Here is a 23343-nt window from a genome sequence, read left to right as displayed (position 1 = left end):
GCAACGTCTAACCAATCTCACCCATAACTTAGGACAAAGTTTGGGGAGTCAATTACATCACACGTCCTTAATGACGTGGCAGAATAGAATGGCAGTGGACATGTTGTTGGCAGAGAAAGGAGGAGTCTGCTCCATATTTGGAGACCAGTGTTGCACATTCATTCCCAACAATACAGCAGCAGATGGGTCCCTAACACATACATTGACACAATTAAAAATCATGGCAAATACTCTGAAAGTACATACAGGGGTAAGCAACGTAATACAGGAGTGGTTTGACAAGCTTTTTGGGAGGTGGAGCAGTGTGGCAGGACCTCTTCTGACCACTGTGTTAGCAATCACAGCCTTTTTTGTATTCTGCGGATGTTGTTGTATACCTTTGTGTAGAACTGTCATATTACGTACGATTGAGAAAGCAGTATCGAGTGAGTTTACCACACACACATACGCTTTGGTACCAACAGAAGATAGCACAGCCGAAACTGACAATTATTACACTGCTTAGGTATTACCTCTCTGGGTGTAAAAAGCATTAGTTAAAAAATATGAAGGGTATACTGAAATCTGGAAGGAATGGTGTATCTGGATGTGAGAAAACATGCTAACATTTTGATAAACAGGAGGGAAATGTAATAGAATTGTAAATATGGTAATAACTGCAATAAAATTATTGGTATAAGAATGATGCAATAATCAAGTGTTTGAAATTATCTGCAAGGTTAGCATAAGTGTCACATTGTTCCCTTAATATCTGTAAGAGACTGTTTTATCAGAAATAAGGAGACAGTAAGGCGTCGAGAGGGAGGGGGGCCCTGGCGCGTGCAGGCTAACTGTGTGTCACTAAGAGCAGATGGCCTTGCACGCACTAGGCCTCCCCCACTTAGACAAAATAGTGTGATTCATGTGTCTGAGATGTATTGGAGGATGTAAAATGTAACTCCACCTCTGTATATGTTATATGCTATGGACAAACTAAATAAAAGGCTGTGCAGAAAATAACTCGTTGAGAATGGGTGCAGGAGAACCACGCTGCGTAGCTGTGGTGAACTGCAATTCTCCCTTGCAAGCCAACCAAAGTACTGATCTCTGTGTCGTTTCTTTCAAGTAAGCGTTCTCCAGAATTGGAAAACCAAGGTGTTAACCCTAATTTTCTGACAGAATGTATAATTGTATAAAATTAGGAAACTTGTAGTAAAAAGTACCATCTCTGGTGATGTGTGCCAATTCAGCATGAAGCCTGAGGGCCACCCAAATTGGTCTGAGGGCCTCATTGGGCACCCCTGGATCAGGCTATTTCACCAGAACATAGTTAAAGCAGCACTAAGTAACTTGTTTACCTTAATAAATACTTTTCGTAGTCCCTCTGGGGGTAATGCAAGTGTTGATGGGATGATTAACACCCCCAAGGTATCTCTGGTCAGAAAATTGCAACTTGCTACCAATACACACTAATGGAATCATGAAGAAGAAGCTAACAGGCTAACGGACAAAGCTAACTGCGGACTAGCACCACTTAAACCGTATTTACAGCCAAGTTTGAGTGAAAAAAAATATCTCCATTGTGTAATTGGATGAACAATATCCCTCTCTCCCTTTGTCTTTTCTGTCAGTGTAGCATTTACTCTCACGGACAATTAATAAGTAAAAAAACGTAACATGCTATGACACCTGCAGTGGCGCTTATGGCCTCTAGGGGCATGAGTTACTTAGTACTGCTTTAACACAAAGTTTCTGACACTGCCTGGAAACCACCAACTCCCCCACCACATTTATACATAAGCAAGGTGTGCAAAGTGTCTTTCCCCAGGACATTACAAGAGTCTGCACCTGTGGAAACCAGCAGGTGGCACTGTGGCTTCTGGTTATGACCCGTTCTTCCATCTGACATGAAATACAACAAGATAAAATGTTGCTGTGTCGTGTGTGCCATACCAAAGGGGCATGAGTGATGATCAAGTCCCTCTTCCAGCCATTCATGTTTTAGATTTAGAACACAACAAATTGCAATGATTTCAGTTTTTCTACGTGATGTTGCCACTTCACTGCTGTAAAACTCTTCTTAATACCTAACAAAAAAACATGTCACCACACACTTTTAATGTAGGGCTTGGTTAATTGAAGCAACAGCCATATTGGTACTTTGCCTAAATGTGGTAAGCAGTAGTAGTGGTAATAGTAGTAGGGCAGTAGCACTGATAGGAGCAGTATCTGTCTGACAGTTTATTCTATATATATATATATATATATATATATATATATATATATATATATATATATATATATATATATATATATATATATATATATATATATATATATATATACAGTGGGGGAAAAAAGTATTTGGTCAGTTTCACATAGACATTGTATTGGATTTTGGCCAAATACTTTTTTTCCCCACTGTATATTGTTTATTCATATATAAACACAGAAATCAAATCTGAATAAAAAGTTAAGTCTTTATTTTATTGACAGACACACAGCAAAATCTATCAAAACAGTGCAAAAGAAATCACATTATTCCTCAATCAAAATAAGAGACAAGTTATTGACGCATCCTGTCTATTTAGTCAACGCCATAAAGTTTAGAAAGCCCTGAGTACTAAGTGCCATCAATCCAGTCTCCTGAACTAAGAGGAGTTTTCTCTCATGTTTTCGATGACAGTGAAGAAATCCACGGGTTTCCCTCCTGGCTGGACCTCCTTCCCGGAACAGAATGGAGGAGGGTTGAGGACGCCAGGGTCTACAATCCCCATGACTGTGTTGATGTAGCTGACAATGAGAGGAAAAAGATTAAAGCATCGGGAATACGCATTGTTCTATTTGATGTATTATAATTACTGCTTTAAAATATTTTAAACGTTGAAAAAGCAATAAAAACATTTTTAGAAGAAAATAACTTATTTCCCTAAGAACTTACCTAACAGAAACCCAGCCAAACTGCTTGGTCTGATACAGATTTGAAACTGGAATACATCCGAACGCTGTCATTGTCCACATGTATTTAGCTGCAGAAAGAGGGACATCATGCATTAAAAATAGAGGCTTAAATTGGAGTTGTGCTACTGTTTTTAGCACATGCTGATATAGCACTTTGTTTATATACAACTGTTTGTGTTCTTTCTTCTATATGATTTGGCGACGCCTGGAAGCATTTTGCGAGCCACTGAGCCCCCTGGGGGTCCTGACCCTGAGGTCGAGACTAAAATGACTAAAACGGCTTTACAGTGACAGTGACACAGTGGTTAGATAGTTGGTCCAAGTTCCAACCTGCGCCTAGTGCTGTGTCTTTGGGAAAGACACTTTACCTGTGAGTGAATGAGTGAGTGGTTTGTGAAGTGAAGTGTTATTGAAAAATGCATTAACACAAAATGTCGCTGTAACTGGAAAACAAAGTGCAGGATAGAAATGCCCTCAAAACACAAGTATGGGGAAATAATGATTACCCCTGCAAATCCCCGTCGGTGCAAGTTTGTTCCCAAATTAATATAATTCTTATAGTTTAGTCACTTTTCACTCTTCACTCATTCAAATGTTTTTCTCCTGGGGAAAATGTTACAAATGTGCAAAGTCAATTTTGATTAAAAAATATGTAAACTTCAATTCTAGTCTGATCAGGCTTAATTATTGTCAGGATTTTTAATTTATAGCATGTTCTCTGACCTCCATCTGGAGCCTCTCCTGCCCAGGAGTTGACGAGCAGCCCCTGCCCAGGTCCTGAGGAGCTCCCGATCACAAACTGCCCCAGCAGAGAGGCATTGGGGGGCACTCCAAAGGGCTGGAAGTCCGTCTGAAGGGGTTTCTTCACACATGTCTTATCCTGGTGATTGATCTCATACATCACACCCTGAGGCATAAAAAACAATCACAAACATGAATAGTGAGAAGAAAAAGGTTACTAAGTATGAATATTACCATGTAATCAGACAGAAATATGATATAATAATATTATCTGTGATTTCTTCTTATTGTAAAGTGCGTGAAATAGAACTGGTTGAAGCTGTACCTCACGGAAGAGCATTGTAGGTGAAGTTCTTCTTCTCGTATGTTCCGACTTCAAAAATGCGGATTCGCTCCCCCATTGCGTCGTACTCATATCCACCATAGGCCCAGGCCTTTTCATTCTGTGTGCTCTAAAACATACATGAATAAATTCACTTTTGTGTATCAAAAATCATCACTTTTCGATCACAAATGAACATGATCCTAAGAAGCTATTATTTCAAAGATGCACACATTCATTTCACTGCAGATGCACCTCTGTCTGTACAAAAACAGCACTGAATACTACATTATCAGACTTACGAAAGTGAAGCCTCCAGTCAGTAGAGGTGGACTTTCTAGATCAGGCCAAAGAAATGCAAATGAGTTTGATACAGTCAAAACAGGATAATTCAAGATTGCATTTAGTACTTACTGCAATGATGGGGCTTCCTTTCCAGACTAGCTCCCAGGCTCAGCCCGAGCAGACAAGCCAACTGCAGCAGCACAAGTCTCATGTTTACAGCCGTCTCCAAGAACACACTGCGGAAGGAGAGAGTGTGCACTTCCTTATAAACACAACATGCTGAGTCCACCTTAGGAATCCAGTCGCCGGGTTTTGGATACAGCTTTTTAGAAACAAGACAAGCCTGCTGCTCCTGGCTGATTGTAAGGGGAGATCAGGAGAGATAAAAGCCAATACAAGCACAAAAAAACTAAGAAAAAAAGTGATGTATATAAAACAATTAAAGGTTTACAGCAAAAATGATAACTATGACAGAAGGTATAAATTACTTCTGTAAATGCCCTCAGTGATATATAAAAGTGACTAGATTTCAGACTGAACACAGTACTTTTTATATATCATGAGTACGACAGTTATTACTACTTTTAAAACCACTGCACTTGTTGTTACTACACGGATATCACTTTTATCTATCCTGCTACTTCCACTGCTGCTTACTACTGCTACTAGTCTAGCCACATTTTTACTCCTGTTACTTTTGATACATAAGTGTTACTCTATGAGCAGAAATCAAAAGGTCAGAATTGTTTTACTACAGCTACTACTTTGGGTACTTCTGCTCCAACTTCATACTTTTTGCCACTTTTAACCATTTTCTTATTACTATGAATGCTCAACTCGTTTACAGTAATAGGATACCAAGTCAGAGGGGCTCAGGTGGAGAGGAGTAGGCCAGGGGTGAAGTATGCTGCTTGTTTTGCCGAGTGGTTGCCCATAAACCCTGTAGTGGATTTTGACTCAGAGTGGAGTGGATTGAGAACGCTCTCCTTTGCTCCAGTAGTGACCTCACTGTCATATGACTGCAGTCTGCAGGTGAGGGGGCGTGCACAGCAGAGCTTATCAAACAAAGCACTTTGACAAACACACTCTATCATACTGGTGCTGCCATAACGTGTCATGTGACATTAATTATACACATTTATACAACAAATCAGAGGTCATTAAGTCCTTGTTTTTGGAAGTCAGTTTTTATTTTATTGACAGTCACACAGCAGTAATCTCTCAAAGCAGAGCAAAAGAAACTACATGTGTTTCACAATCACAATAACAGAAAAGTTATTGATGCTTCCTGTCTACTGTTTAATGCTGTAGAGATTAAAAAACCCTGAACTAAGGGGTGTTTTTTCCCATGTTTTTGAGGACAGTGAAGAAATCCACGGGTTCCCCTTCTGGCGGGACTTCCCGCCCGGGGCAGAATGGGGGAGGGTTGAGAGCTTCGGGGTCTACAATCCCGATGACAGTGTTGATGTAGCTGGGAATGACAGGGAAAAGATGACAGCATTAGGAAATCCCTTTTATTGTCCTATTTGTTATGCTACGATTACTACTTTTACATCTAATCTCGAACTGTGCATCTTTCTTTTCTGATATTGATATCGGAGCCGATATTGTAAAAAATACAATATCGAGTATCGGCTACAACTATCCAATGCTAAACCGGTACCCATTTTGGCTCTCACTGCTTTAAAGAGTGAATATGGGCATGCTGCTCCTCATTTTGAAGGGTGTTTTAACCCCCGTAAATGTATGTTGATCACCGCGATCACAGCATGCAAATGTTGGCGGCAACTATTCAAGGCTGGTACAGAAACTATGATTGGATCACCTAAAGTAATGACTGTGGGAGTGGCCAAGTATAGTGTTTTAGTTTATGAAATACTGAATAACTGATCTTACATATGTGTAATGAGCAGATCACCTTATGTGAGTTGTTCATATAAATGCAAACAGCCTGTCATGTAGCAAAAGACATTTAGTGCAGAAAAGTCTGATTGTTGTTAAATGTTTTTTTTACAGTGATTTATGAATCGATATAATTGATCTGTAACATATATTGGCAGTACTCAAATCCCCAGTATCACTATCGGAAGCAAAAAAGCTGGATTGGTGCATCTCTATACTTTTATGAACTGGGTGCAAGATTCTGCCATAGACCTACAAAGAACTAAGACATGGCAGAAGCGGTAAGAGCAAAACCTAATTAGAACAGAACTTGCTCTGAAATATAGCAAAGTAAAAGAATAGCACTATCACAGAAACTTGAGTAACTTACCTGAAAATCACCCAGTTGAACGGTTCAGTCTCAAACACATTGTAGACCGGAATGCAGCCGAACTCCGTCATCGTCAACAAGTACTTACCTGCAGAAAAGAGATGGCAGTTGTTCAGTCCTAAATATTATCCTGAGTAATATTTTTGTGATTTAAAATGCTCTCTGACCTTCATCTGGAGCCGGCCCTGTCCAGGTGTTGACGAGCAGCCCTTCCCCCGGTCCGGAGGAGCTCCCGATCACAGATGACCCCAGCAGAGAGGCATCGGCGGGCACTTCTATGGGCTGGAAGTTACCCGACAGGCCCCGCTTCACACACTTGTAGGACTGGTCATCGATCTCATACATCACACCCTGAAGCATAAAAAACAATCTCAGACGGGGTATAGCAGGGAGAAAATGTATGAATGTTAGTCGGATGTTTATGTACTGCTCCTCTTTTCTTATTTTCACAATGTAATTAGACATAATTATGACTAAATAATGTTCTGTTTGATTTCTTCTTCAAATGTGTGAATTAGAACTGGTCAAAGCTGTACCTCGCGGAAGAGCAGAAGAACGTCGTAGGTGAAGGACTGGTTCTGAAATGTTCCAGCCTCGTAAATACGGATGCGCTCCTCTATTGCGTCGTATTCATATGGACAAATGGCCCAGGCCCTGTCCTTCTCTGAGGCCTAAAAATACATGAAGTGATTAAATACATTAAATACATATATACAGTCTCGTCTTAAGACCCATCTGAGTTGCACTTTGAATTGCCATTGACAAGACTCAGGCCCTGTCAACCTATTTGTTGTTCCTATTGTTTCCTAATTATTGGTTTATATTTGGTGATAATCTCAAACGCATCTTTATCACTATCTTACACTTACACACACAAACTCGGATATGACCAGAGTAGTCCGAGTGCGAAAGATGACAGTCATCAGTAGCCTGAGCGCAGCATAAGCTTATCAAGAGATGGAGGGTGAGGAAAATGCATCACACAGGATTTTAGGAGTAGCTTTATGGGAGCTGTTGCTGTAGCCACTGGTGAACATCCAAAGATTACTCAAAGATGCGCAAGTGACAGAAGGAGATCCAGCACTTAACCAGGTCCCTCAGTATTTCACTTGTAATTGTTCCATTATTCATCAGACTTACGAAAGTGAAGGCTCCAGACATCAGAGGTGGGCTCTCTAAATCAGGCAAAAGAAATGCAAATTAGTAAGATACTTATTAGAAAAATGGGATAATAACATTCATGCATTTAGTACTTACTGCAATGATGGGGCTTCCTTTGCAGACTGGCTCCCAGGCCCAGCCCCAGCAGACAAGCCAACACCAGCACGAGTCTCATGTTTACAGTGGTCTCCAGTAAGACTCTGCACGACTCCTTATAAAGTCCAGAAATATGAGTCCACCTGAGAAATCCAGTCGCCGGGTTTTGGATGGAGCCTTTTGTAAACAAGACAAGTCAACTGCTTCTTGGCTGATTGTAAGTGGAGGTCAGGAGAGATAAAAGCAATTACACATGCAAAATGTAAAAAAAGAAATATTTACTACAATTCATATAAAACGATTAAAGGTAACAGAGGTGTAAAATACGGGAGAAAACATTTGCCTGTAAATGTGCTCAATGATACATAAAAGTGACTAGATATCAGATTGAATAACCAGTGTTGGGGAGTAACTAAATACATGTATGTACTCATTTTGAGTAACAGTATTCTCTTTACACTTTCATTTGACAGTATTTAGAATTAGAATACAGTTACTTTCCAAATATCAAAGGAATACATCCCAGTACTCAATCAAAAAATTATATATTGCATAACATTATTAAGAAATAACTTTTAATGTTGACCTGTTTTTCCTCCTAAAATAAAATAAAGATTTAAAACAGTTCATACAAACACTGCACATGCGTCACATGATGCTGTATCTGCTGCTCCATTGGCCAAGAGAGTTAAAGAGTTCAGGTGTTCCAACAATTGTTGTTCATTTTTGTAATTATGCATATTTATACAGAAATATAATGAGAAAGTATTGTAAAAGTATTCAAAGTCTTCAGAATACAGTATTCTGATTAGACAAAGTAACGGAATACGTTACAAAACACATTTTATTGTATTCAGTATTCAGTGTTAGTGTATTCTAAATGCAATTTCAAATTATTCTCCCCAACACTGTGAATAACACACAGTACTTTTTTATATACTTTGATTACTACAGTTACTAGTTCTACAACTACTACCATTGTTATCACTACATCCATATCACTGGTTACTTCTCCTGCTGCTGCAACTGCTGCTCACTACAACTACTACTACTCGTCTAACAACATGTTTACTCTTGTTACTTCTGATACTAACTGCTGCCTTTGAAGGAAAAAAAAGTAGAAGTAAGTAGTTTTAATATAAGATTTTATTCTTGAAACAGGAATCCATGTGTCACTCTTCAACATGTCTACTCAACTACTTTGGGTACTTCTGCTGCTACTTCCCACTTTGTTTGGCCAACCTATTTCTTATAACTATGAGTGTTCAATCCATTTACATTAATACTGACAGTGGGCCCGGGTGAAGTGAGCTGAAGGAATAATGAAAAATACCGCTTGTTTTGCCGAGGGGTTGCTGGTAAGCCCTGTAGTGGACACTAAGAGTGGACTGGATTGAGCGCGCTCTCCTTTGATGCAGTAGTGACCGCAATGTCATGTGACTGCAGGTGTGGAGGTTATCAAACCGAGCACTGTGTCAATGGCACACAAAGGAAACACACATTATCATATTGCCGTTCCCATAACTTATCAGATGACTTTCATTTATAAAACAAATCAGAGGTGACCGAGTCCTTGTGCAAGTGGCAAGTTTTGGACTCTGCAGGTGAATAGATTATTGACAATGTATTGTGATAACTGTCACCGCAGTGCTAAGAAGCCACTGGAGAAGATTTGAAAAGGACTGAAAGATGCGCTAGCGGTTAGAAACAGAGCTCCAGGTTGATTTTACACAATAACCATCGAAATGTCAGTTTTCCATATAAATGCATGGAGGAAAGTTGATTCTGTTGATTGGACAATTTCTTTTGTACAGATCGAAGCACATTTGTAGAGACCAATGTGGCCCAAAACATGAAACAAGTTATATTCAACTTTTGGATAAAATATATATTTTTTTTTGTATAGGATGTGATACTGTATGCAACAAGAAAGGTAGTTTAATTTAAAAAAAGTTGGAGGTTTACAATCATTTCCATCAAGTTATTTAAAAACCTTTTTATTGATTTCATCGAAGTAGCAGATCCTTTATCATTACACTGACTGAGCTACGGTGTCTTATCAATATTCATTGGCGGTTAGTAAAGGCAAGGTTAAAACCGCTCCTATCTTATCATGGTCAAATCACATGCTCTTTTATAAAGCACTATTTGTGATAAGCTGGATCTTATTACTGGCACTTACGAGTGGTTCAGTAGATATTTTATTAAATTCTGCAAAACATTAATTACTGTAATACGGAACTATTTCAATCAAATGTTTTTTTAATGCTGTTTTGAGGGAACGTTTTGACATTCAAAAGCAAATCAGTTCCAATCCTAAGTATGTACTAATACTGTCAGGTGCTAGGTTTGACAATCGAGTCGGACCGCAATCCAACATGAGGTGACAACACACGTGAACGCTCACATGCTACACGCTGTCATGTGATGAGCCAGACAGTCTGTATTACTGCATCAATAATAATATCCATTCCCTTTTAATGTGATATAATATGATGAATAGTCCAATCTCCTGTTGGTCGTATATGTGGATTATGAATAATCTTATCTATAATACAAGGCTATTGTTATACACTTTTATAACACTATTATAATATTCATTGTGTATCTGTGGTGAAAACTACAATATCATTTCAAAATAATGTCACTTCTCACTTTCAGTTTCTACAGCCTCTTAGTGGCCAAAAAAAAGGGAAGTTCTCATACATAGAAAAGAGGGAAGTGAATGGATAACAGATGGCATTGCTGTGGAACGCACTGCCCACAGAACTTAAAGCCATATCTGAGTTTGAAATGGCTTGTGTTATACCACATGTGTGCGATTAAAAAGCTTCATAGGAATTTTGTAATACTTCATTTTACTTTTGAAACCAACCAGGAACAGGCGTTGACGATAAGCACTAGCTACATGCTCTTTGTGCATCGCTAACCAGCGTTGTAACCATGTTGATTGCATTGTCCCTGATAGATAAGTGAATAGACAAATAATAAAAATACTTGGAAGCTCTCATGTGCATGTACTTGAGTCACTGTACTTTATACATATAAAAAAAACTGTGTTAATGAAAATGTTTGTCACATCAAAAATGGTGACGTTTCTTTTCAACATAAATAGATATAAAAAGCAACATCTTGCAAAGACTTTAGGTCAAATACTGGTTTATAATAATACATTTGAGCAAACAGATACAACCATTCATATAGAAACAAGCCAGTTCCTGCCAGTGCATCACAATGATCCAATACAGTTCATCTTAGTTATTACGGCCTCTTCACCTGCTCTTTTCCCTTTCGTTTATTTAAAACAGATGCAGAGTTCCGGAGGAATGAGAGCTTGTACCTGTTGCTCTTGAAAGGGTGTGCTCTGTACCATCTTCCTGATGGGAGAATTTTATATTCACCATCCAGAAAATATGATTCTCAATGATTTTCTGAGCTTGGATGAGGACAGAGCTTTCAAAAATGTCTTTCATGGTTCGTGCTCGTCAACTTCCAGGCCCTCAGGACTAATTTCTCAATTTGTGTTTTGCTCTGCACAGTTAGAGGACCGTACCAGGCTACGATTCCATACCGAACAAGACTCAACATTTCTGTGCTCATTTGAGCAGGTCATGAACGTTGAGCAGGTCATGAAAGAAGAAGAGCGCCTTTCACAAAGCGCTTTACATGAGACAATTGTACATTCACTCCATACTCGGTGGTGGAAAGCTACGTTTGTAGCTTCAGTTTCCTCTCCTGGGGGAGACTGTCAGAAGCGTTTTCGCGACTACACACGTCTGCGCCAACAGACCCTCTGACCACCACCATGCATTCACTCACACACATCATTCATCCTGGCCTATTGTGCATGTTTTTAGTGGTAGGGGAAACCGGAGTGCCCGGAGGAAACCTACGCAGACACGGGGAGAACATGCAAACTCCACACAGAAAGGCCCTAGATACTTGAGGGATTTGACCTGCTCACTTTGTCTGCCTCCGATCATCACAGGGTCATGTTTTTGTGAAGCTCTGAGATAAAAAAAAAATGACCTCTTTTGTTTTGACAGCATTTAGTGACAAGTGGTGGTCCTCACACCAGCAGATGAAGGAGTCAATGTCTTCATAATACATGGAGGGACTGTGATCTGCACCTATGTGGCTCACAATCACAGAGATTTTAATTGTCTTGTTGTTTGGTGCAATGCTTCCGACAGTTGTTTGTATATAGAGTGAACAAAATAGAAGAGCACAACGGGCCTGTGCTGTACACCTGTGCTACACTTTTTCATTTTGGAAAGTGTGCCACTGACTATAAACTATCGCTCTCTATTTGTTAGAAAGGACAAAAAACACTTCACAAGGGCTGAATTAAGTAGGTCTCTGAGTTTCTCCACAAGTAGATTTGGGTGCACAGTGTCAAAGGCCCTTACATAAGAGTTTGGAGTTTGCAGATGTCTACAGATTATGTGGGACAGACTGAGTATTGAATCCGCCGTGCTGAGACCTTTTATAGGCACATTGCAGCGGGTCTAATAGGTCAGAGACCTCAGAACTGAGTCCGTTGTCTATTACGTTTTCAAAGCACTTCATGACCACACTGGTTAAGGCCACTAGCCTGTAGTCTCTGTCAGACGCTGGACAAGACACCTTTGGAATAGGTACCATTATGGACTTTTTCCAAATTCACTTGTCCACGGACATCTGGAAAACTGGCCTCTGACAGTTCCTGGGTGCTGTTCTTGATTAGGCACTATTGTTATCATTATCATGCCTTAATAAAATGTCATTAAAATAATTACCAAGTTCTTCCTCATTAGTTATGGCCAACCTGCTCTTGTTATTTGTCATGTATGCCATTTGTTTCAGTGTATCCCACAACTTTCTGTTGTCTTTACAGTTGATGCTCCTCTCTAAAATACCTCTGTGCTTTAGATAACTACTTTTAAAATTTAAAACTACAAAAGAAACTACAACAAAAAACACAGTTCAGAGTCTGAAAAGTAGCTAAATTCATATTTTATTTTATTTTTTAATAGCTAGTTTACAGTACCTTACTGGTGAAAATAGTGCTTGTGGTTGTAGCATCCCACAAACATAACCTTTAAAAGTGCATCCTGTACAAAAATGTGCTCAATAAAACCATCAGTTCATGATTCTTTATAATCATATTTAAAATAGATAGTTTGCACATTTACATTTTTAATGACGCGTTTTGAACGCATAACATGCCAATAGGATGGGATATGTTGGTACTATCTTATCTTATCTTATCTTATCTTACTAAGGTGTTTAGAGACTACAGCATGTTCCTTCACCATAGCGGCCCTCACAGTGAATGTGGTGTCAGTGGTGACGGTCGGGTCACTGGTGGAAGCTGGAGCACACTGCAGATTCCATTGCACTGGGGGCCGTGCTGCTCTTCTAAAAAGTACCTCAAGCCTCTTTCGGCAAACGGGTTGGAGGGTCCCTTGGGGGTCTTTGTGGAGTGGATCTGCGGATCGGTCAGGTACGTCAGCCCTTTACCATTGCCTGTCACCCAACCTGAAGGAAAAGATTTGGAGCTGAATAATGAATGTAAACATGTTCAGTGAAGCAGTCAGTAACACTGTTATCTGAGCATCTTCTCTGAGATTATTATTATAACGAAATACATGGACACAAAGAAGCAATATGTTGTATAAATCGCATAGTATTGAAACTAAGCATTTGCATGTAAATGGAGAAAACAATTATTGGTTTGTTTTTTTGTGAGAAAAACTCATCTTATCCAGGTAAGAAACCTTTAACTCTGCAGACGAGGCATATGAAACAGGCCATTGAAACATGTCACGGTACTAACAGTGGTCTAATAATCTCTACACTGAATGATGAGTCTAAACTCTAACCTTGCAGGTCGACCACCACCTCCTGTCCTCCGGAGAAGAGGAAGGTGAAATGCCCGAAGGCGAGGCCGTACTCTGTGGCTTTGAAACGCCTCTCTTTCTTCACTGTGTTGTTTGTGAGCTTAACAAAGTCTCCCAGCATGTACGGCTCCACTGTTACACAGCCAACGATCTGCTTCCCCTCCAGGATCTGACAAAGGAATTACAGTATTATGCAAGAAAAAACATTGACTGCAATTACAATTCATTTTATGTACCAGTTGTAACAAAAAGCACACGAAATGTATGTTCTAAGGGTATGTTTTTCTACCATTTTTCTTTAACTTGAGAAATCACATTTGACGTAACAAAATAATAATTTTAGACTAATCTATTCATATCTACATGATACTCACACTTTAAAAAGATAGGATAAGATGAGATAAGATAAGATAGGACTTTATTATTCTCACAATGCAGAAATTCACTTGTTACATCAGCTCTCAAGAACACTCAAAACTTTGTTGTGCAAAACATAGACATCTTCAATTGTACTTATGCGGAATTGAAAAGCTTTACTTACCAATTGGAACAGTTTAATCTCAAAGCTCTTTAAGAGGGCTCTGTCTTACAATGGTAAAGATAAGTGTTAGTTCTCACCAGCAGAGCCTCTGAGGGGATGAAGAATATCTGTGCCATCTCGTCCCGCTCGTACAGACTCTTATTAAACTCTGTTACATAATACTGCGCAGTCATCTGCCTCTCCACGTCCTTCAGATGGAACTCAATCTGCTTCGGCTCCAAGTAGTCTTTTCCAACGTAGCTAGTAACAAAACCAAGAACTCAAAGGCGAATGTTGCTTCTCAGCTCATGACAGTGTAGAATGTATGACTCTCACCTGCTCAGGCGCTCCTCCTGGTGTAGGAACTGGACCCACAATGCCGCCCTCTGCTTGCCTTGGAGTCCCATTTTCTCTCCGATGTAAACGCACGTCTCCCTGGCCGTCCACAGGCCAGTGGTTTTAGAGAACTTCAGATGCAGAGCAGCTAAGAAAGCAACATGTACACCTAAGTCCATGAGTCCATGTTTTTGGTAAAAGATGTAAATGGGACTTACAGTAGGCCATTTCGTGTTTCTCTAGCTGGAACTTTGCATCACTGTCGAGCCTCTTCAGCAGACACTGGTGGCACACTCCTGAGAGTAGGGCATTGTAATCAAGTTCTGTCAAGATACAACGGCTTTCAGGCAAATGAGCAAAACTCCCATTCAGGCAGTTGTGGCACAGTGCATTCTTATCTTCCTTTAGAGCATTCTTCTCCTCTTTCTGCAAAGTCTTGCCACTTTGATTTTCATTCCTTTCTGGTTCCACCATTTCAAAAGAGCTATCAGTCGATGTCTCAGCAGACATACATTGATTTGCTTGGAATGAATTGGGTTTTGGGCTGACAACAGCATTCCTGTTCATATTTGGATTTCCATAGTTGCTACTAGCATTTAGAGACTCTGGAGTTTCTGAATCAAGTGTGTCCAGATGGAACAAGCCTTCGCTCGACTCCGAAGACTTACTCCCTACTTTTGCTAGCTTTGGCTTGCTTCTTAGTGAGTTCAAATCAGCGGATAGCTTTTCCCAAGATGAATTGGAGCCATAACTGTCGCTTAATGACTCGACTACTTTTTCGCCTTCTGTATCGACAGTCTCTAACGCAGCTTGGAGCATGTGCAAGTTCCAGGAATGAGGACTTGCATTGGGAGATGTTGCAGACTTTGCTGCGACGCCAACGTTGGACGGCATTGAATCGTCATCGGTTGTTGGCAAACTTTGAATCCGGGCAGCCGCTGCGCTTCCGGAACTTAATCCTGGAGAATTCGACAGAGGAACTTTGTGCCAAGACGAACCGAGACTCAAAGATTGGCTTGCATCTGGTGGCTTAGCGTCCGTGTTACATTCCGAGTTAAGCGTTCCCACTGTCGTCCCCATTGCGGTTATGCAGAACTTAGCGTGTTCAGCCTCAGCACTTTTGCACGGCCGCTCCATCTCGCATAAAGTGGCATGGAACTTCTTGAACTTTTGCATCATTTTGGAAAACCGTTCCAGATTGAAATCAACCGGCGTTTCCTTGATATCCCTGTAGCTATCCGGGATAAAAGATTTCTCGTCCGAATTAGCAAATGGCTCAACTTGCAGCAAATGTTTAACTTTACCAATGAGATGCATAATATCAGAACACAACGCATCCTTGTCGTGATTTTTAGTATTGCAGTAGCTGTAAAAATGTCCTAGGGCTTCCTTACACGCTTGCCTGGCTTGATTGACAATGGCAGGGTCCATGTCAAGCCATTTGCAGGTTATGCTAAGGGAGTAGGCTGCTTTGAGGAAAGTGTGGAGCTCTTGGATACTAGTGACCGTTTCGGCTGCAGATTTGGTGAGAAGGCCGATTTCGAAAGCCTCGCGAGCCTGAAGGAGGTAGGAGCGGCGTAGGGGTGAGGGGCAGTGGATGGAGAAGCTGTAGGCGAGCAGGGATGTGCCTTGAGACACCTGAAAGTCAAGACGAAGCGTGTTGGGGACAATCATAGAAAGCTGCAGACCCGGAGGTGAAGCAGATGCACGACGGTGAAGCGGATTCGCCGTGATAGTGTGCGCCCTCTGCTGGTAGGAGTGGATACATTATTTGTTATTATCTGTTAACCCTAAGGTTAGAGTCGTTAGGATCAGGGTTAGGGTCGCTTGGGAATAAAAAGAAATTTGCATGCTGTTTGAAGGTATGTTCTTTTTATCAATCAACAGAAGCCTCTCGTTGCACTTTACACATTTGTTCCTAGGAATTTTTTTTTAAGCAGATCAACCTCAACCTTCCTAAAAACTGATCCGCTTTTCCAGCAGAGGGCACACTATCACGGTGGATTCACTTCACGTGAATCTGCTTCACCTCCGGCCTTCAGCATATTTAGAAGGTGGTGAAATGCATCCTTAAATTGAACCGTAATCTATTATTTCAATACCATTGAGCCACAAAGCCCATACCATCTATACCTGCCTCATTAGGATTAAAATGGTGATTTTACTGACATTTTGTTGTGCGTGTGGTTATAAGTATAGTATTAGGCCTTGTTTCTCAACTGTACATGCGATATATCAATAAAAACATAAAGGGTGTGCCTGCTCCCCTGGCTTTCAGGATATCCCTGCGACTTCCAACAAGCTACCAGGAGGTCATTATGTCAGCCGAGATGATGTTTACATGATGTTACAGGCTCAGGGAGAGCCAGAATTATGCATAAGGTTTACCCTCAAAACTCCAAGCACTTTGTAAAATGTAGGACAAATGTGGGTACTTATCATCACTGAATCTATCTGGCAAGTCCCATAATGGTTAGTTTTGTAAAACGCTGAGCTGTCTAAGCTTTGGTGGATGTTTTTGCCTGCTGGTGGTTTGCAATAGAAGGATAAGCAATACAAGAGATCGCAAGGTAAGGAAAGCATTTCCAGGTTAAGCAGGGCCGCAGGTTAAACAGAAGGTGCATTGTGTAACCTGCAGCTGTGTCACTAAGAATCAGCACCAGGAAAGACAAAAAAAAAGGCTCAAATATGCGTGAGTGGAACAATACAACTATGTTTTTGATGAGGGACCTTGATTTGCTCAACACCCTACTTTTAAAATCGTTTAAAAATATACTTATAATGATGCACTTTTTACTGAATAAAAGAAGCATAAGCTCACCGCATTAGTCAGCACGTAGAGTGACGTGTACTGACTGTACACCACAGCCATCTTTGCTGCCTGGGCTGCAGACAGGAGACGGTGGCTGCTCTCTCCAAGTAAAGACTGCATGACAAATGCAACACACTGAGCTAATGACTTTTATAAAAGAACAACAAAACATATTCTGAACTTTACAAACCAGGTCTATGTCAGGATTAGCCTTAAAAGCTTTGTAGTCTTCATCATTCATAGACACCAAAATGTTGGCGAGTAAACCAAGAGATGTCCCAATGCCCTGGAAAATGGAATACACCAATTATACTTTCATCTACTTCTTGCATTATCTCAGATTCTTAAGAATTCCAAAGTTATGTTTCAAGAAAACATCTAGTGCTTCCTACTGACCTTTTTATCAGGTTTAGGTAGAGCGTAGTATCCAACCAGAGATGCCCATATCAACTCAGCAGCTTCCAGCCATAAGCCTTTCATTTTATGGCATAACACATTAGAAACATTAGTTTATTAAATGATTTTCAAACATAACTTCAAACGTACCCAGTTTTTGCAGAATCATCCCCCGCACTTGCACACTGACGGCCTGCACCAGAGCCCTGTCACTGTGACGCTGATACGCCCAGCAACCTGTCGTTTACATCACAATTTGACACTAAAAAGACCCAAAAATAAGAAATACAATGATGAGATCCAAACCTGTGGTCCCACTGTTGTTGATCAGACTACTGAGGATGTATTCAGCTTTCTGCAGCTTCCCTACAAGGCCATGTAAAGCATAAGTCACATCATTTTACTTACTGTTTACACTCCTCGTTTCTCATATATACACTATCAATTCATTTACAAGTACTAGTTTAACCAGTACTGCTTATGGTTAGAGTATTTGTAGCTATAGGCACCAGAGTTGAGGTAGACCCGGGCCTGCCGTATGACCAGCTGGGGCGCCACAGGGGCCTCGGGGTGCAGCTTGTGCAGCAGTTTGGTGATCTTGAGCAGTCGGCTGGATTCATCTGTCCAGTACAGGAAACGGTCCACCAGAAAGATCACTGCCAGAGCACAGAGGGGCTCCCGAGACTCTATCGACGCTTTGAGGAGAGCCTGGGAGATAAACATAGCGGTAGAAAGAAGTTTGGATTCTTTTCTTTTACGTGTGTAGTGATTAGTAATCCTGTTACCAGTAATTGCGGCAGGTGCTTCTTGATAACGTCGCTCAGGTTGGTCTTGTCACTGGCCTCCACCGACTGCTTGTACTGCCACCTCTCTGGGACAAAGGGCCACTGCATCTGCTCTGCATCCCGGAGGAGAGAGGACAGCTCCCCGCACACACCATCTACAAAATGACCCACAGTAATTTACAAGTTGTTGTTTCAATGTTGATCCATATTGGTGATGTTGTCTTACACTACGTTAAGCTTTCGAAGCACACCCTAACTTGCAAATGAACCTCCTACCCATTTTCAGCCCACATCCTGACTGGCAGATGAGCCAGTGCTTCTACTGTAGTTTCACTATACTAACAACTAAAGTTATGATCCTATAGTAGTGCAGTGTTTTCCAACCAGGGGTACGGGTAGCACTCTGGGATGCAAGCAGAGAGCAGAAAGTACATGGAATGATTTCTGACCAAATAAGTAGATGAAGCTGAACAGAATTTGGATACTACCTTCAATCAAAGTAATATTTTGCAGTAAAGTGTAAAAGTAAAAGACAACATATTGTATGTTTAGTCATAGTAGTTGATAATTTTCTAAACAGCAAAACCCCAAAGTAAGCGGGAAACGCCAGACAAAAAAAAAAAAAGAGGAAATCCTGTAAATAGCTGCGGTGGTGTAGCCTAAAAAAAATTATTTGAATCGTAAAAAGGTTTAGGGGCAAAAAACATGGAGCATCAACTAATAAATCAAATGAACTGCATATGGAAAACACCTGGATGACTGAGAGTCTTATTATACAAAGATCTTGTAGTAGCAGTCTGACAATGTTACACTGCATTAAAGCACATTATTGTTGTAGCTGTTTTCAGATGAAAGTAGGATAACTATGACTCGTTTTGATTGTACTGTGCACCCATTTAGGTCTCTGCTCCACTTCTGAATTGTGATCTGAAAAGAGTTTCAAATATATTATATATATCAAAGGAAAGTTCATTCTGATGATGTTTGGCGGTAAAAGGGCGTTAGTAGCTGTTTTATTTTGAACACGCTATGACGAAACACGAATAAATCTGAGTTTGATTGATCACTTTGTAAACCTGGCAGCAGGGGTGAACGGGGTGTGATTGAAAGACTTTATAACTACTTGAAAAAGATGAATAAACAGGAAATGGGAAACTGTGGAACAAAAGTGGGCGAACAGCTCCCTCTAGTGTCGCACCTCTGCAGCTGCGGTACGCCCGCGCGTGCTCTTCAGCTGGCCCTGGAGGCTCTCTGTTTTGCTGCTGCTCCGCTGCTTGCAGACACTCCCGCAGCAGAAGGCCCGCCTCCTGACTGTCCATCACCCCGATTACCCCACCACAGCTGGTGTAGCTCTGCTCCCCTTCCCCAGGCTGGTAAAGACGCGGATGGAAATCCCCTGGAAGAGGAGGGAAGTTTGTTAGTCATGGATTGCAACATCACACAAATCTTCATAGGCTGGTAATAAAGTAGTTCCATTTCCAATTACAGTGTGTTTTAAATTCGTTTAACTGGGTTTAACATTGGTATTCACAAAAAAACACCCTAATGCTAGAAAATGGTCTTGTTAATTTACCATTTCCTGCACACATTTCCCACTCCAGTAAAGCAAAAAGATACAATGGTAGTAACACTAACAGAATAGTCTTAGTATTATTAGAGCAAGTAGTAGTAGTAGTAGTAGTAGTAGTAGTAGTAGTAGTAGTAGTAGTAGTAGTAGTAGTAGTAGTAGTAGTAGAAGTAGTTTATAGTAGTAGTAAAGGTGGTTGGATACACAATAAAGTTGGTCAAAGTACGACAGCTAGTAACCTTTTAAAATAGATAAGCTAATATATTTCACGCTTATTATTTGTTGTTATTTATTTTATTTTTTGTTTTACCTGCGTGTGTAGGTCCAGATATATGTCCAGCATCGATGATGGATGAGAACCGTGAAAAACTGAGTAAATGATTAAAAAAAAAAAAGTACAGGAGAAAATGTGAGCGCTTTCGGTTCGTGTTTATCTTCCGTGGTGGGCGGGGCCTCGCGGTGCATTCAACGGGAAACGGAACTTTCTCACGCAGCAGGTTGACTCAACAGTCGATTAGCATATTTATATACACGCGTAGAGTATATGATGTGAATGGATTAAAAAAAAAAAAAAAGGCTAATTGATGATTGTTAAGTCAAAACATTTCAGGCTATGAAGCACAATGGCAATCACTGACTTACACTATGTCCAGAGTTTTAAACGATGACATATAATATCATAAATACATGCAATTAAATGATGACATATAATACCACTGAACTCAAATTTTGGTTTATTTAGAGCCTCCTTATTTTCTCACCTAAAACACCTTGTTTATGTCCTTAAGTGTTTTTGTAATTTTGTACTTTTACCTCATCTCTTGGAATTGTTTCCTCTTGACTATATTTCTGTTGTTGTTGTTTTTATTTATTTATTTATTTATTTATTTGTTTTGTTATTTTTGTCTAAGTGTCTTGGAGGGGTTTGGGAGGACCATGGAGCAAGTTTGTCTTGACTGTGCGACTGTCCTAATGTGTGTTTTGTCCTGTCTGTATCCTGTCTTTTACTGTGTTTTGTTAACCGCAACTAGTGTTTTGTGTTAATGGACCCCCTCGAAAGCGAGATGGCACATCTCAAGGGGCATTCCATCAATAAACTTATCAAACTTATCACATTGATTATATTTTTTCTTTTTGTTATTGTCCCAATTCTTTGCTCAATCAGGGAGTTATTTAATCTTATGGCAAAGGAACCAGTTTTGGTCAAATTTAGGCTTCTGATATGGAGCCATTTGCGCAATGACTTGAGCTGTAGCGCTGTTTTATAAATGGTGAAAAATGGTAATATGCATGGATCACAAAGTCATAAAATTCTCTCAAACTCCCCAAACGTTTATGGGGTTCATTTTGTTTTATTGTTTATTATTTGTGAATGACATGAAAGTGTAATAGCCTAGTTTATTTATTTATAAAATGCATTTACAATATTTGATTCAAAACAGAACAGACAGTGACATTTCAACGGTGGGTTCCCTGTGAATTTTTGCCCTGGGCCCCAAGAGCCCCTTGCTACGCCACTGCAGATGCATAGTGTCTTAGCTGTTTCGAAGTCAATCAATAACGCTCTAACGATAGGTGAAACTTGAAACTTACGTAACAACAGTCATACAAGACGGTTTCAAAAGCTTCTCAATCTTGGCAAGCACAAACAACCCTGTGCGTAATGGCGCATAAACTTGGCATCCCCAAAGGTCCTGTCATTAGGCTGCTGCCGTGGCGCACAACCAATAGGCGGACCTCTTTACGCACAACTGGAAGAGGCGCCGCTCTCCAGCTGCGCCCTCTCTCCTCTCCGCTCTGAACTCCCTCTCTGCTACATCAGTACGACCGCAACTTCGAGTAGCTACATGCGAGTGTCTTCCTCTTTTCACTCGCGCTTCGCGTCAATGCAGCTCGAATAAGCAACAAGTTGTCGCGCCGTAGCTCTCAGCCGCTGTTGATTTTTACGTGTGTGGCACAGTTCGAACTTGCTTTTCGCGCCTCGCATTCCAACACTCTGACAATGTGTTTTTAATCCCGGCTTCCAACGTATTAACCCGTGCGTCGATGGAACTCTCCTAAAGGTAAGCTCGTGTGCCAACTTATATCGCTTGATGCATCTTTACGCGCAAGTTTTGCTGCCAACTGTTGCTGTTAAACGTGCATTGCGACACAGCATGCTGTCAGAGGCTACAGCTGGATGAGTGCTCACGCTTATTACACCATGGACCGCGCTGGAAGCTCGTTAGTGACCCATCCATGCGCTCTGCATTGGAACAAAACCTGTCACTCTTGCAACGCAGTGTCAAATGCATCACAGCTAATTGGGCTTGTGTTATGACTTGTGCTCTTTGCTTTCTATCTCATTAGTAATAAAACAAAACAAACAACAACAACAACAAAACCTAGTGGCATCACGTTGGTGGGCTTTCGACCTGAAATATGCAGTGAGGAGATGTGTAATGGTGCAGTGTGGTTCAGGAAGGGGATCGGGGGCACCGCCTGTACCTAAATTTAGCCCTTAGGGAGGCAGGGTGAGGGTATTCATCCGGCTCTGACTGTGGTGAAGTGATGCAATAACAACAAAAGCGTGCTGCTGACAAGTTGTTGTTGGTAGCATGGAAAAGAAGCAAGAACACGTCTTCAGGTCAAGGATGTCTATAAGTATTGTATTCAAGAATGAATGGCGGTAAGATGCTGTATAGACCACCATGACAAGATGGAATTTATGCTTTTGAAAGAATCAACCTGCAGTGTGCATATGTTGGGAAATGTGCTATATGGGATCTTTGATGGGCCTGTTACTGAAGCTCTTTATTATAAGTCCTCTTTTATTGACCTGTTCTCAAAGTTTTAAGTCGCTGCTGGTCTGAAAAGTAGGACCTGTTTGTTTGTTTGTTTGTTTGTTTGTTTGTTTTGTTTCTCTAAATGAACTGCAGAGGAACCTGAGTACCATCAGAAGCGAAAACTACTTTAGACTATGTGAGTTCAGTTGAATAGCCTTAGCAGGTAACACTTGTTGCATCCACGCTGTAGAGAAAACAATGTAAAAGTGGCAAAGTAGATATTTTTGAAAGGCGCACTTGACAAAAGAAATTCAAGGGATTCGAGGAATTTACTCTTCAACAATTCTGCTCGATATGTTCTTGCATTTATAATGAGCGTACAGGTATTTTTTTGTTTCTGCAATAGTTCACCTTGTGGTGGTAGACCAACAGCCACAGAGAAAACAGTTTCCCTCATCAGTGG

General features: G+C 40.7%; 5 protein-coding genes across 6 annotated transcripts in view; 1 reads left to right on the top strand and 4 right to left on the bottom strand.

Annotated features, from left to right (window-relative positions):
• The window catches only part of otub1b (OTU deubiquitinase, ubiquitin aldehyde binding 1b), a 191379-nt gene that overhangs the window by 53919 nt on the left and 114117 nt on the right, over positions 1–23343 (bottom strand). The gene's annotated exons all lie outside the window — the stretch shown is intronic.
• Positions 2472–4559, bottom strand: LOC306980732 (ependymin-like). Its single transcript, XM_079580161.1, has 6 exons — positions 4418–4559; positions 4306–4340; positions 4020–4133; positions 3664–3847; positions 2921–3008; positions 2472–2772 (listed from the first exon to the last, which is right to left on the bottom strand). Exons 1-6 carry the CDS (start codon positions 4497–4499, stop codon positions 2631–2633), a joined length of 645 nt encoding a protein of 214 aa, XP_079436287.1. The 5' UTR covers positions 4500–4559; the 3' UTR covers positions 2472–2630.
• Positions 5578–7987, bottom strand: LOC306980308 (ependymin-1-like). The gene is made up of 6 exons (XM_079579656.1): positions 7818–7987; positions 7701–7735; positions 7097–7231; positions 6728–6911; positions 6561–6648; positions 5578–5759 (listed from the first exon to the last, which is right to left on the bottom strand). Exons 1-6 carry the CDS (start codon positions 7894–7896, stop codon positions 5618–5620), a joined length of 663 nt encoding a protein of 220 aa, XP_079435782.1. The 5' UTR covers positions 7897–7987; the 3' UTR covers positions 5578–5617.
• On the bottom strand, positions 13120–20548 carry alpk1 (alpha-kinase 1). Of its 2 annotated transcripts, XM_079580689.1 has the most exons (14): positions 20426–20548; positions 19747–19944; positions 18549–18703; positions 18273–18471; positions 18070–18129; positions 17914–18000; positions 17764–17840; positions 17558–17653; positions 17377–17481; positions 14774–16193; positions 14556–14703; positions 14318–14480; positions 13682–13868; positions 13120–13337 (listed from the first exon to the last, which is right to left on the bottom strand). In XM_079580689.1, the coding sequence occupies exons 2-14, from the start codon at positions 19865–19867 to the stop codon at positions 13123–13125; spliced, it is 3033 nt and encodes a 1010-aa protein (XP_079436815.1). In that variant the 5' UTR covers positions 19868–19944; positions 20426–20548; the 3' UTR covers positions 13120–13122. The 2 variants fall into 2 exon arrangements, with proteins under 2 accessions (XP_079436815.1, XP_079436816.1); XM_079580690.1 differs by lacking the exon at positions 13120–13337 and having other exon boundaries at positions 13769–13868; positions 14241–14480.
• Positions 21794–23343, top strand: part of LOC306980278 (RAS guanyl-releasing protein 2-like) — a 41952-nt gene continuing 40402 nt past the window's right edge. The window contains exon 1 of the mRNA XM_079579611.1: positions 21794–22178. The gene's annotated coding sequence lies outside the window, so the exon portion shown is untranslated. The remainder of the gene's footprint in view (positions 22179–23343) is intronic.

This window comes from Gobius niger (assembly GCF_951799975.1).
Source record: "Gobius niger genome assembly, chromosome: 21".
Classification (NCBI taxonomy): Eukaryota; Metazoa; Chordata; class Actinopteri; order Gobiiformes; family Gobiidae; genus Gobius; species Gobius niger.
The sequence above is the reverse complement of the archived record's forward strand: the minus strand, read 5'-3'. Positions and strand labels throughout refer to the sequence as shown.